General features: G+C 48.3%; 1 protein-coding gene across 5 annotated transcripts in view; it reads right to left on the bottom strand.

Moving 5' to 3' along the window:
- Positions 1-263: 263 nt before the first annotated feature.
- Lrrc8d (leucine rich repeat containing 8 VRAC subunit D) overlaps positions 264-14787 on the bottom strand; it is a 105053-nt gene continuing 90529 nt past the window's right edge. For all 5 annotated transcript variants that reach the window (XM_041642019.1, XM_041642023.1, XM_041642018.1 and 2 more), the window contains one exon: positions 264-3239. In XM_041642019.1, the coding sequence (XP_041497953.1) occupies positions 661-3237 (2577 nt within the window). In that variant the 5' untranslated portion in view covers positions 3238-3239 and the 3' untranslated portion in view covers positions 264-660. The remainder of the gene's footprint in view (positions 3240-14787) is intronic.

Below are 14787 nucleotides of genomic sequence, written 5' to 3'. Positions count from 1 at the left end.
GTCCTTAAGAAACCATCACAGAGCCCTGACACTCCACAGGCCAGCAAGGCTGCATGGTCTGGTGTGGCGGTCTCAGAAGTACCAAACGCTCCAAAGCGCACGGTTTGCTTGCTTTAAATTAAAACTGTAAAGAAGTCAATATTTTAGCAAATCTAAACTTACGATTCTGGCCCCTTGTGTCTTCAGTAATCCAAGGTTAAGTGACATTGCACCAGTTAAGCATAAAAAAAAAAAATCACGACACCTCAAAAAAGGCAGTGTAGTAAGAAGAAACTCAATTTAATCATTTACTTTAGCAGGCAAGCGATGTGTAAACATTCAGCCAGCAGCCGCATCCGACTTACAATTTAAAAAGAACCGAGATCAGTGATTATAATTTTTCCTTCCCTTTCCCCAGAAGAAGAAAAACAAAACCAAAGAAAGAAAGAAAAAAAAATCAAAAACAAAAAGAAAAAAAAAAGATCTGGAAATGAATGACTTAAAACACTACAAACATTGAACATTCGGTTTAGTCTGCTCCCAGCCTGTGTGCACCCGCCGTGTTTTGTCTGAAGGGCGTCTCTACTCCTAAAATGCGTTATCTTGTAATAACTTGCACGTGAGCGTCTGCAATCCAGGAAGTTGTCATTGCATGTGGGTGGGTGTGCCTGCGTTCCTTAGTTAAATCCCATTCGCAAAGGGGACACTGACATCTTGATCCAAAGCCTCTCTGACTTCCAGGGGGAGCGTGTCAAACAGTTGGTCTTCCACAACAAGCCCGCTTTTCTTGAGCATCCGACACTGGCCCAGCTGGGCTGGCAGGCGATCCAGGCAGTTCCCCTTCAGCTCCAACTGGGTGAGCTGGGAGAGCTGACTGATTTTCTCGGGGAGGGAGGCGATACAGTTCTGCCCCAGGTTCAAAGTCCTCAACTTCACGCATTTGAACAACTGTTTGGGCAGAACGTCCACTTTGTTCCCCGTGATGTGCAAGTGCTGCAGGTTCTGCAGCAAGCCGATCTCGATGGGGATGGCGGAAATGTTGTTATAGCTGACGTCTAGGCATCTGAGTTTCTGTAAACTGAACACTGCCACTGGCAGGGACTCGAGCTTGTTGTTGGAGAAGTAGAGGGACTCCAGGTTCTTGACGTGGGTGATGGAGGGCGGAATCGTCACAATTTTATTGTGCCACAGTTTCAAGCAAGTCAGTCGCTTCAGGTGTTGGAAGCTGATGATCTCCTCGATGGTGCGAATGTTATTGGACTTCAGGTCCAGTTCCTGTAGGTTGGAGAGGCTGAAGATGGCGTGCGGGATCCTCTCTAGCTCGCAGCTCTGCAGCTCCAGCTCGGCGACGTTCATCATCTTCTTCAGGCTGTTCAGGACCAGGAGCTTGGTGCCGTCGTTGTGAATGACCAGCTTCGTGAGGTGCGGGGCCACATCCGTGATGTTGGAGGGGACTTTGGTCAGATTGCTCTTCACATGAAGGACCTTAAGGTGCCGCAACTCCCGCAGAGATTCGAGTCCGATCATCTTATTGTTTTCTGAGTTCAAATTGCCTATCAGATACAACTCCCGAAGGTTTTTGAGCAAATATACCCAGGCGGGGATTTCAGCTACATCAGTGAACTTCACGTGAAGGCACCTCAAGTGATCGCGAAGGAAGCTAAAAGCGGTCTGTTCAACCTTGGCAGGGCAGTGGCAGAGGTGGAGCTCCTGGAGGTTGGTCATCTGAGAGATCTTGGCGGGAATTTTCGCCTCTGGAATGAGCTCGAGTTTCAGCACATCCAGGTCTGTGAGGTCAAAGACAGCGTCGGGCACCCCAGATAGCATGAACAGGTGCAGCTCCTGCTTGTCCTGGGCATTGCGAGATACATGCTGCCTGAGTTTCTCAAAAGTCCATTCGTGGTTCAGACTAATTTCCCTCAGCTTGTTCTCGCTGACCTCCGACAGGAACACGCCAAAGCGCTTGGAGTACAGTTGGTCATACTGGTCGACCATGTGCAGAAGGAAAGCAAAGTCGTTCTTGACATCTGGGATGTCGCTGAAGCTGCTCTCTTCCCGGACTTTCTCAAAAGAATATTCCTTCAGGGGGATCCTGAATAACCAGAAAAGAGTGTAGAGGCAGATGAAGCCATAGACACAAATGATGGAGATGTAGCTGATAAGAAGCTTCTTCAACATGTAGGCCATGTTGTGGGTGCACTCAAACACCTCGTAGCCCGTCAGGTGCTCGACTTTCGGCTTGCAGACATGCTCGAAGCTGATGGCGTTGACAAAGTTTGCGGTATAGCAAAGAATAAAAATGAACTTGGCAGTTTTGATAAGGGTTTGGACCACATAGAGCTTATAGATCAAGTCACTGTCTTCTACGTGGGCACGGAATTTCCTCACTTTCTCGAACAGGGCTTTGGCCTGTTCTCCGTCCTTCTTGTCCAGGATGGTCATGCTGGGCACTTCAATCACCGGCTTCTCCGCTGAGAACTTGAAGCCAGTTTTGTTGATCATGGGGGTGCTGGCGCTGGGGCTCCCCTCATCACTGCTGGTGGACACATGCTTTGGTAGGGTCTGGGCACCTGTGATCCTCTGCTTGTTTTCCTCAGAGTCCTCACAGGCCGTCTCGGACAGCGCTTTCGTCGTCCAGGGAGATTCAAAACACTTTCCTAATATTGAAACAAAATGCTCCACCTTGGAGCACGTCTTAGGATATTTGAACCAAAAGTTGCTACTGACCATGAGGATGATGGTGTGTATGAGAGCGAGGTATGGAAAGTACTTGGAATACCAAGGAAGGGCCAGGTGGTAACACATTTGATTGATAAAGACATACTGCTGAAAATCCAAGTTGGTCTTGCGGCCCGTCGGGTCTCTCTTCTCCTTCAGCTCCTGATTTGGAAAGGTGGACTCTGCGTGAGGATGAGTGGCTTGGAGAGGTACTTCAGGCGTCACGGCAGATGTGCTGAAGGAAATGTCATCTGTCGTCCGCCCGGTTTGGTCTTGAGGCGCAGTGGCTGTTTCCATCTTCGGGACTTCGGTGGTGGTGTCAGCAGTTGCAGGTGGCGTGTGCGCCTTTGAATTTGCAGGGGACGGCAACACTGGCAAACAGACCACCTGATCTTTGGTAAGTTGCATGGTCCCTGCAAAGATGGCTACCATCAGCATAATAACCGCTAAGTAATCCATAAACACGTCCCACCATGGCTTCAGGATCCGGTAAGTTGGCTGGATGTCATTAAGAGAAGCAACTTCTGCGAGGGTAAACATTCCTGAAAAATACAAAGAAAGCAAAAGGCGTCATTACAGAGCAGTGAGGAACGGGAGGTGAGAGACGGAAAACCCAGCGCTCATCCAGCTCACCCAGATGGACGGCTTCTCACCCAGGTCTTATGTTTGTGTCCAAGACAGCTGTAGCAGGGAACAAACTAAAGGAAGGAAGGACGGGTTCTGGGTACAATAAGGTTCTCATTGGTCTAGGATCGACAGAGAGGTGGTGGCATTTATATACTGAACCGACAAGATGAGAACTCAAGGATTGAGACAGGGGAACGAGACCACATTTGTTTGCATAAATCTAAAGTGCCATGCTACCCTTCATTCTACACAGCTGGATGTTCCCGACTGACACTTGCCACTTTCCAAAGGTGTGAGTCTCAAGGCCTTGTGTTTACCATCTGTGTACACAGGGATGCAGTCTGAGGATGGCTATGAAGGTTAATTAGGCAATGAATGAAGAGCTCTTAGCACAGCTTGGACCACAAGTGTTTGCTAGTAGTTTATGTCAGCATGCCCAGCCCTTTTAGACGGATTCCAGACAGCTGAAATTAAGGGTCTAGAACTCAGGCAGAGTTCAGCTGGGAATTCAGTTTGCTTCATAGAATACTTGCCTAACATGACCTTGAACTCATGATCTTCCCACCTCCAGCTTCTTTGAGTACTTGATGGCATACACAGGTCACCACGTGTTTGCTGCTACGGACTGAACCCAGGGCTTTGTGAACGCCAGGCAAGCCCTACACCAGAGACCCTGTTCGCTTCTCTCCCCGTCCTGCCTCCTCTCCCCAGGTGTGGGGATTATCAACGGTTTTAAGTGATACAGCTTTTATGTAATTATTTCAAGACAAACCTGAGAACCCGAAGCAGCTAAAGCACTCAGCTATACGTACGCCCTGTGAGAACAACACACACCGAAACTTGGAGGATTGAGTCTGAAATGCCTTCGAGTGCTCATCACACACACACACACACACGCACACACACACACACACACACACGCACGCACGCACGCACGCACACACGCACGTGTGTGTCGCACGCACGCACACGCACGCACACACACGCACGCGCGCACACACATACACGCACGCACGCACACACACACGCACACACACGCATACACACACACACACGCACGCACGCGCACACACACGCACGCACGCACATGCACACACACGCACGCACGCACATGCACACACACGCACGCACGCACGCACACACACGCACGCGCACACACACGCACGCGCACACACACACGCACGCACACACACGCACGCACACACACATACATGCACACACACACGCGCACACACGCATGCACGCACGCACACGGGGGAGGGGTGCATGGGTGATGTCATGTCCGCTTAGACCCCTTTTATTATGCACTTCCTGTGAGTATCTTATGTGTCTTTGACCTTTCGTGACGGGCTTAGGAATACAGGCAGGAAGAAGGGCTGCTGGAATTACAGCAAGCCAGAGTAAAAGAAATACAACAGCAGCTCATGTTTGGTCTGAGGACTGAGGGAGAGATGAATGTTGACGGTAGTGTTCCACTGTCCCAAGAGCACTGACTGCTGACTTGTCTCTTACAGCCCCGTCACGCTTTGACATCCTTCAGCTTCGCCCGTCCTCTACCTTGAAGCAGGTCCTTCAGTTAGACCTCCCTCCCACAGCTAGGAAACTTCCCGTCAGTTGCCCCCCAGACTCCAGTTTTCTCTTCCTGGAACTCTTCCTCCACAATCTGTTCAGCTGCCAGGTTCTGTCTCCTTTTCCTCTCTGTTCACACTGCGGATTGCTCTTGTAGGTCGCGGTACCTCTGCCCAACACTGCCCTCTTCACAGCTGGTTTGTCTGACCAGTCCAGTGAGGGCAGGGGCCATGGCCATTTCCTTTCCTTGTTCTGACATAGTAGGTGCTTCAATGAAATAACGCAGGAAATTTTAACCATCATCTTCAAAGTATAAAGATTCTGAGAACATTTACTAACTGTATATGTAGCATTGGGAGGGGGAACAGCTATTAATTGCCCCTGCAAAGCAACTTGTGACTGAGAATAAAAACTCCAGGACAGGCCTTATCACGAAAGAGAAAAACGGCCACACAAGAGGAACCGTGGGGTTTTGTGGTGCTGTTTCCTAGCTGTCAAACCTTCAGTCCCATTTCAAGCATCCCAGGGGAGCTAGGAGCCTGGCCTTTTCCCAGTAGACGGAGAAAGCTGAAAGCCTGGAAGGTCGTAGCAGGGAGCACGCCAACTGCCCACTTCACACTGGCTTCCTCCCTCTCCAGCAAGAGTGATAACGCCAAATGAAGACCAGCATCAACCCACGCTCAGGAGGACATGACTTCCAGTGGCTGTCTGCACTGCCACGACCACGGGGTTTGTCCCCAACATCTCCCCACCCTCCTTCTGCTGAATTTACGAGCTTCCAGGTATAGCGCAGCCTTCCCTGCCCTGCTCCTAGCATGCTGACAGTAATCAAACTAACGCACCCTGGTACGCACCATGACCCACTCTGACCCCTGGAAAAACACGGGGGCCCTTAGTGACAGTGACAGTAGCCAGCCAGCACTTGCCATCATCCTTCCACATACCAGGCACTGTCTTAGCAGAGGCTCTGACCCCCACTTTCATACAGGACGGGGTTCTGAAAACAAACCCTGACGAGCAGTCTAGAGTTTTTATATTCTGTGGGCTGTCTTAAGTTACTTTTCTATCGCTGTGACAGAAAGCGCCATGACCATGGCAACTGAAAGAAAGTATTTAACAGGAGGCTTGCTTACAGTTTCAGAGAGGTCAGTCCATGACAATGGGGCATGGCCGGGAGCGTGGCAGTAGGCAGGCAGGCGTGGTGCCGCAGCTGAGAGCTCAGAGCTCAGAGCTTGCCTCTGATCTACAAGCATGAAACAGAGGGTAGGGGGTCTAACCAGGAATGACATGGGGCTTTTAAAGCCCCCAGTGACACACCTCCTCCAACAAGGCTGTATGTCTTAACCCTTCCCAAGTAGTCTGAGCATTCAAACATATGAGCCTATGGGACCCATGCTCGTTCAAACCACCCCACAGGCTTCAACACCACCCTGGGCTCCTTAAGTGTTCACAGCAGAAACAAGCTCACAGAGTTTAAGTCATGGAAACTGAAGGGTTGATATACTGGCATCTAAGGCCAAAGCAATGTCCGTCTACCAGATGATAGGGCTTCTCATGTGTGCAGTACTCTCCAGTGTGCAAACGGCTTTCCCACACAAGCTCAACTGTTCTCAAAACAACCCACTGATTCAGGCTAAATTATTACTGCCTAATACTACAGGAAAACACGAGGCACAAAAAGCTTAAGCGACCTCCCGGTGCTAACCAGAAAGCGACCTACCTCCGTGTGTTAATTAGAGAAAGGCAACAGAATCTTTCATCTCCAGATTTCTCTCTCTTTGCCAGAGTCAGCCTTGTTAGCAATGGCTGACCGCTGTAGAGGGGACTTCATGGCTGCCCTTGGCTTTGAGGACACAGGACACTAGAAGGAGGTAATCACCATTGCCACTAGGGTAATCTTTTACGACCTTCACTCAGGATGCAAGGAACTCAGCAGCGGGCCAGGTACCGTGGGGCCAGAGCGGGTGGAGGGATGCAGAAGACCATACTTCCTCTCAAGCATCCTCCAGCTCAATTGGGCTGGGCTGGGGATGATACACTATAAGGGGGGGAACGTGGTTTGCGCCGGAAGCTGGACCCGAAAAACAAAACGGAAAACCTTGCAGCTTTTCATAGCTCAGACATTCACAGCACTCCTTTCCAGTCACCTCTGTAACTGGAAGCCTTCCAGTTCACCTGTTCACGCACATCTGCTTAGATACTGACCCCTGAGTCTGCCAGATCCCTAGGTATGGCAAGAAATGCTGGGCACTTTGGTCAGATGCTGGCCTTAAAAACCTCTCAAAGGCAGACTGGAGAAAGATAGGCGGGCACACAAATTCCACACCTTTGATAGGAAATTGAAGTTAAAAGGCTCCTGGGTGGTGCGTTAGGAAACCTTAGCTCCTAGGATTGAAATGATCATATACCTGTTGCTGAGACATCTGCCTAGCCCTCGGCAGTATCCTGCGGCTCCCTCCAGCTGCTGTGAGCTCCTTTCCTAGCAGGTGGTTTACTTTATCTGCACGTCCCCAGGGCATAGCCTAGGCTAGTAGAAGAATGAACCACACAGGCAGCCAGCCGCAAGCAGGCTCATTAGATACTGAACCCAAGCCCAGTGCTGCCAGCAAGAAAGGTCACTAGTAATTACACCAAGATGAAACCAATGGGCGCTGACAGGCATCTCTCAACGTCCAAATGTACAACACAGGTCATTCTGAAGTTAGCTCATAGCAGCCAGGCATCTGCAGGCAGCTGGAGAAACAATGACCAACTGACTGCTAACAGAGCGATAAGCCCATGATCTCTGGGACAGAAGCCGAGGGACTTAGCACATCAGAGGTGACACTATACCACAGGCCAGAAAGCAGCCTTCTGCCGCTGGCTCCCTTCGTGTCCTGCGTGGATGTGTGGGACAGGAACTGTGAATGAGAGGAGCCCACGAGATAGTAGTAAATGACTCTCATCCTGTGCAAATTTTACTGTGGACAATAACGCAGAACATTGTGTCAAGCCAGGCTATACAAATGCCGGGTATATCAAAAGCATTCGACAAAACTTAGCTGTGTTAGGATGTACCACGTCGAAGAACATGTTTTATTTGAAGAATCCTATAAAACTTGTTGCCAAGTTTGTTTTACACGATGAACTTATATAAAAGAACCAGGGAGCCCAGATGTTCTCAACTTGGCTTTGGCTTCTGTAGGCGGAGACTGCTCATTTGCTTCCCATCAGCCCTGACTCGAAATAATCACACGGAAACTATATTATTTGCAATACTGTTTGGCCAATAGCTTAAGCGTATTTCTGGTTAATTTTTCTATCTTAAATTAACCCATTTCTATTAATCTGTGTATTTCCTCGTGGCTGTGGCTTAGGTAAAGTTCCATCTGGCACCTGTCTCTGGCGGGGCTACATGGTTTCTCCCTGACTCTGCCTTTTCTCTCTCTATATCTTTTCCAGCCTGGCTATATTCTGTTAAGCCATTAGCCGAAAGCAGCTTCTTTATTCATTAACCAATAAAAGCAACACATATATAGGACCTCCCACACCAGGCTCGTACCAAAAGTTCATGTAAATGTTGCACATCTGAGCATCTCACACCAGCACGTCTGAGCATCCCACACCAGCACGTCTGAGCATCCCACACCAGCACGTCTGAGCATCCCACACCAGCACGTCTGAGCATCCCACACCAGCACGTCTGAGCATCCCACACCAGCACCTATTCAGCTATCCATTTATCACTTCCTGGCCATACAAGAGGCATATCTGCACATTCAAGTGCAAACACAATGGAGATTCCTGGGGAAGACTTGGGAGGCAAATCCAGACCTATTTCCCCTTTCACAGTGTGCGGAGCAGGGGAAGAACACACACATTTCACACTTGGTTGGATATACACGCTGTCACGATTTGTGAAGAGCCACCAAGAGGAAAGGCGGTGGCTTTCCCTGCGGCAACCCTGCCTCTGCACAGGCCCCACACCAGTCTGGATCGCAACTTGGTTGGTATTTTCCCTAAAGAGAGCTCTCACATTGCAGAAATTCCGATCCTAGGAGGCTTTGGCCTCTTCCCTGGGTGCACGGCAATGTGAAGGGTGATGTGGGGTTTCTTACTGTCAAGATCAGGGAGGAAGGAAGAGGAAAGGAGACGTGAAGCGTGTAGACCAGGCTGGCCCAGAATATGCAGAGGCCTATAGAAAGTGGGGGAGGGTGAAGGACACCCAAGGAGCTGAAAGGTTTGGCTTGGGCTTGGAGAGTGAGCACACAGTGAGACACACTTGGGGGGGGGTAGCTATAAGGCTTCATTTGATGGCATCAGACTAAGGGCAGGGGCAAACCACTGAAGAGTGGATTGAGGTGGAGATGGCGAGAAAAAAAATGCTATCTGTGTGTGTGAGATTGTTTAGGGTCTGGTGGACTGGTGCATTATTTGGGGTGAAAGATACAAGCAGCACTTTAGGTTTGAGCTGTAGGAAGCAGATGAGTCAAGTGGGTATCTTATGAGAGGTAAGGGCCAAAGAGAGCAGAAATGACTCCACAATGACCTACCTGAGGGAGAAGGAGCAGCACTCACTAATTTGCTTCCTGTCCCTTTATTGTCCCATCCCTGCACATTTACTGTGAGTTTTATAGTTTTATAGAAACTGGATCTTTGGAAAGTGAGCAGGTTATATATAAAAGTCCAAAGAAATATATACCAAATGCCTAGTCTATATGCTTAGTTGGGTAAATATTACTATAGTGATATCACCATTCAGTGCTTGATAACTTCTGTGGTGCACTTGTGGGGCCCAGCACACTTTTAAAACAAAGTAATGAACTTTGTCTTCACTCATATTGAAAGAACTCACACGACGGATCCTAGGATATAATACCATGGACAGTACAATCAAAAGGAAGCTAGCATACCTCAGGGATCCTACAGTCAGAGCCTTGGATTATTTATACCTACAATCTGGTTTGTAGGATAGCTACAATTAAAGGGAAACACACATATCTGCACAAACCCTTGGTTACTCCTTTCAGGGAGGCAGAGAAAAGCAAGAGAGCTTTAGTTTTATTCTTTTAAAGTGAATGTAAAAGAGTTTGCATTAACTGAACAGTCAACAGTGAGCGAGGGTGGGAGGGTATGGGGGATAAGAGAACAGGGTAAGGGTGTGAGAATGAAATCAAGCCTGGAAGCCTGTGTAGGATCATGAAGAAATAGTAGAACTGAGTAGTTTGAATGTGATCGTCCCACAAGCTCATAAGGAGTGACATGATTAGGAGGTGTGGCCTTGGAGGAACTGTGTCACTGTGGAGGCGGGCTTTGAGGTCTCCTCAGTTCACTTCCTATTACCTGCCAATCAGCTCCTTCTCCAGCACCATGGCTGCCTGCATGCCATCATGTCCCGTCTTGACGATAATGGACTAAACCTCTGAACTGTAGGCATAAGAGCTGCTATAGTCATGGTGTCTCTTCACAGCAAGAGAAACCCTACGACACTGAGCTAAGACGGAACCGACAGTGTAAGAATGTGTTCGCTTGCTCGGGTTCTCATTCTGTCTTCAGCTCACATACTACCTATGAGACAGGAGCACACACGGCCTTACTATCTTTTCAGGGAAGCCTAAGCCTTTCCTTTCCCTGCTGATGAAAAAAGGGTAAAACACCACCGTGACAAAGCAGGCACGCTGAACGCTCCCACTGGAACACAATGGCCTCTAGCTCTCAAAAATCAAGGGCTGGGAATGGGGGTAGGCATGGCCAGGAATTGCAATGTGGTGCCGGCAAGAGAAACAGCAAGGATCATGGGAGCTGGTGAGATGGATCAGTGGGTAAAGGACACCTGCTGCTAAGACTGACAGCCTAAGTTTAACCCTTGGAACCCAGAGGGGGGAAAGAAAGAAGTGACTCCTACAGCTATCCTCTACACGTGTGCCATGGCATGCAATTCACCCACACATGTGTGCCATGGCATGCAATTCACCTGTACACGTGTGCCATGGCATGCATCCACCCATACACGTACAAATATATAGATATAACTTTTAAAATGAGGTATGTGGGCCAGGCAGTGTTGGTGTACCCAGCACTTGGCAGGCAGAGGCAGGCGGATCTCTGTGAGTTCGAGGCCAGCCTATTCTACAAGATCTAGTTTCAGGACAGCTAGGGCTACAGAGAAGCCCTGTCTAGAAAAGGTGCCTCCCCCTCCCCCTCCCCCAAAAAGAAGGTGTGCAGGTATGGGGTAGGGGAGGTCATAAAAACCGAGAGGGAGAAAAATAAATCAATGAAGAAAAACATAGGGAAAAAAAAAACCAAGAAAACCAATAGGTAAGAAGACTTTAATAAACACATACAACAATCTAATAATGCAGCAATTACAGTGCAGATTCTTCAAAACCAGTAATAACCTCCGATAAAATCATCTCTCTCATCATGACCTCACCCTGGTGCTAGGAAACACCTCTGATAACCAACAATCCCTCCAAAGGTTGACCTTTTAATGTCTTACTTTAGAATCAGTGGTAAATTGATAAATTTGGCTGAACGTTACTTTTGTCCTATTTCAAAGGGTTTTAATAAAACAAAGATGTCTCACTCAAACTGAAGTGCTCTACTTTACTTCTGAACCATCTGCCCGCCCGGCCGCTCTCCTGAAAGGGCATTTTGCCTCAGTCCCTTCACTAGCTAAGGCAAGCTTGGGACGAGAGCCACCTCCCTGTCCCTGCGGTGCAGACACTAGCAGACCGGTCAGAGAGCCACACAGTTCAGTTAGAACTCGAAACATTTCCCCCAGCGGAGCTGTAACAGTGAAGTGCCGCCGAGCACATCAGTTTACAAAAGCGGAACCTGGGGATGGGACAGCACAAAACATCCATGTCTGCAAGCATCTGCTCAGCATGTGTACTGCAGACGGCTGCTTCCCAGGGGACTACAGAGAGCTCTGACTTGGGATCATCCTGAATATTTGCTTTCTTAAAGAACAGTCCTAGAGAACGTATTTTAGAGAATATATTGAATGATGATTTTATCACATTTTAATGTACTTTTGTGTGCATGCAGGTTGTAGTATTTGTGTGTCCACAAGTACCATAGCACAGATAGAAGTCAGAGGGCTACATAGCGACACCATCTCAAAACAACAATAGCAACAAAAAACGAGACAAGTTGCTCCATTGTACAGGTTAGAACTATGGTCATTAATGTCTAATGCTACAACAGACCAATATTTGGGGTTGTCAATGCCAAGAAATACGAATGTTAGTTAAGGGTCCGTCCATTCACTAGTCTCAAACACCACACACTGCACTGGGGCCAGGACCTAAGGCTGCTGATCATTTAGCTTGGTCACAGACTTCACATAACCTTTTTGTGATAAAGCTATCAACTTATAAACATCTGTACTTTCTTTCTTTTTGTTTTTTTCCACACAGGGTTTTTCTGTGTAGCCCTGACTGTCCCGGAGCTCACTCTGTAGGTCAGGCTGACTTCAAACTCAGATCCACCAGCTTCTACCTCCTTAGTGCTGAGATTAGCAGTGCCTGGCTAACATCCAGAAAATGTCTGGTTTAAGACATGTGCTTGGCATTGTGCTTATGTAAGATACCAAGATAGACAGTCTCTGCCCTCTTACAGCTTACAGATCTGCCCATGATTACCTTAAATCCTCTGGACCACTACAGTCCGGTCCAGCATTCTTTAAACACTCTGAATGTACTTTAAGAAGCAGAGATTCATTCTGTTACAGCGTGACACACCCCTCAAGAGGTTAGCTAACATCACCCACCACAGCGATACACATTTCTGAGAGCAGAGACACATGGTGGGGGAAAATGAACACTAGTTCTTGTACCTAAAGGTGGTATAACACTCGCCTCGCATGCCCTAGAGCCTGGGTTTAATCCTTAGATTTACAAATAAAATAAAATACAGATCACCAAATTCCACTACAAAACTACTCTCCCTCTCTACCACTGTGGTGGAGAACCCTGCATCACTATCATGCAATTTCCCTGATGGCATTGTTGCTACGTGAAGACAACGTTTCCCAGTCTAATGCAGCGAAGCTGGGCCAATGGGATTGCAAGGAGTTCAACTCCCTGGCATCCTCTCTAAAGACAAGGCTGCTTGATTCGGCCTTCCTTTTCCTCTGTTCAGCTGCCTGGATATGAGGAGAGCGGCATGACTTCAGAGGCCATGTGGGAAGCCAGAAACAAAATAATAACTGACAAACCATAAAAGTAAATTAACAAGCCAGGCAGTGGTGGCGCATGCCTTTAATCCCAGCAGAGGAGGCAGAGGCAGGCAGATCTCTGTGAGTTTGAGACCAGCCTAGTCTACAAGAGCTAGTTCCAGGACAGGCTCCAAAGCTACAGAGAAACCCTGTCTCAAAAAACCAAAAAATATAATTAATTAACATACTATAAAATCACATTAAAATAACAAACAGGATAGTAACTATAACGAAGTTAATAAACTTGTGAGAGGCAAAATACACTGGACAGGAAGATGATTTAACTCAGGCTAGTGCAATAAAACATTCACTAATGAGGGTTAGCTCAAAGTAAAGGGAGCCTGGACTCAAAAAGACTTGTAGAGACCTGAGTGTCGTGGGAACCTGGACGCAGGAGAGATGGGCTCACCTCCGAGCACCCGAGAGCAGAGTGGTTTGTTGTGGTTTTCTCAGATCCCCAAAGAGTGAGGCGGGAGAGGTCTGGGAAATAGACGGATATGGGGGATGTCTTCCAAGAGTTGGGCTTGGGAAAACACTGTCAGACTGAATATAGGAGGAGGCAGTAGGGGCCCTTGGAAGGTTACAGCAGGGGACAATGAGACTAGGTGCCTGTCTCACAAGACAGGAAGAATGACTAACTTTACTCTTTCAGTTTGGATAGCTTGGATTGGATGACACACTTAAGCAGAGGTAAGTCTGGGTGGAGCTAAGAATGTCAAAAATGAAGACCAGGGGTGGACCTAGGAGCAAGCAAGATGGGACACTACTCAAGGAGGCAAAAAGCAAGAATCACTAACACCCAGGGAAGTGACAGAAGACGAGGACAAAGGGGGTGGGGGTGGGGGAGAGCAGAAGGAAGACAGGCGCTAGGAAGAAGTCAGCCTGGAAGCCGGCACAGGGACTTGCTCCAGGTGGAGTCCGAAACTGATGTCTGTCATTCAGCAGTCGCGGAGAGGCTAAAGGCAAGGCCACAGCTGCCTGTGCAGGTGAGAGCCTGCTGAGAGCAAGCTGGGACCCAGAGGATACCTGGCTCAGGTGGGCCAGGACCAAGCAGGAACTTGAATATTTGCTTCTTTCAACTTGCCTGGAAAAAACCAAAAAACCCAAGGGCAGGCAGCAGCAGGAGGGAAGGCAAGCAGGCAATCTGGCCGAGGATGCACGTAGGCCAGGAAAGGAGAAGCTGACCATCACCGGGTGACAATCACAGAGGCGTCAAATTATATACCATAAACACATTCTGATGAGGAGTATAATGAGCATGTGTGTGTGCAAACACACACACACGGCTAGTTCAATCTTCACACCTTTAGAAAGAAATAAAGATGAAGGGATTCCCATTCCTGTGAAGTTCCCTTTACTACACTGGTGAACATACTCAACAGTGAAACTTTAAAGGGTTCTCTTTGTACAAAATCTGAAGTGGGGGGGGAAGGGTGCACTGTAATTCTGTGTAATCACACCCCTTCCCCCCAAAACAAGCATACGCACGCACACAAACACACACCCACGTAGCCATGAGTGAACAGCTCTCATAGTGCAAACAGTATCAGACTCTCCACCGGTCCTAACTTCCTGGGAAGGCTAAACATTCAAAGAACTCAAGTTAGATTTCACTAAAAGGAAGACGGCGTGGAAAGAAATATTTATCCTTCCTAAGGAGGGTCCAGTGATCTAGCTTGATTTACTCTGCACTT

The sequence above is a fragment of the Microtus oregoni genome, unplaced genomic scaffold, assembly GCF_018167655.1.
Source record: "Microtus oregoni isolate MIOR12 unplaced genomic scaffold, Mior012 000072F_ref0000427, whole genome shotgun sequence".
Lineage (NCBI taxonomy): Eukaryota > Metazoa > Chordata > Mammalia > Rodentia > Cricetidae > Microtus > Microtus oregoni.
This window is presented reverse-complemented; position numbering and strand designations above follow the sequence as displayed.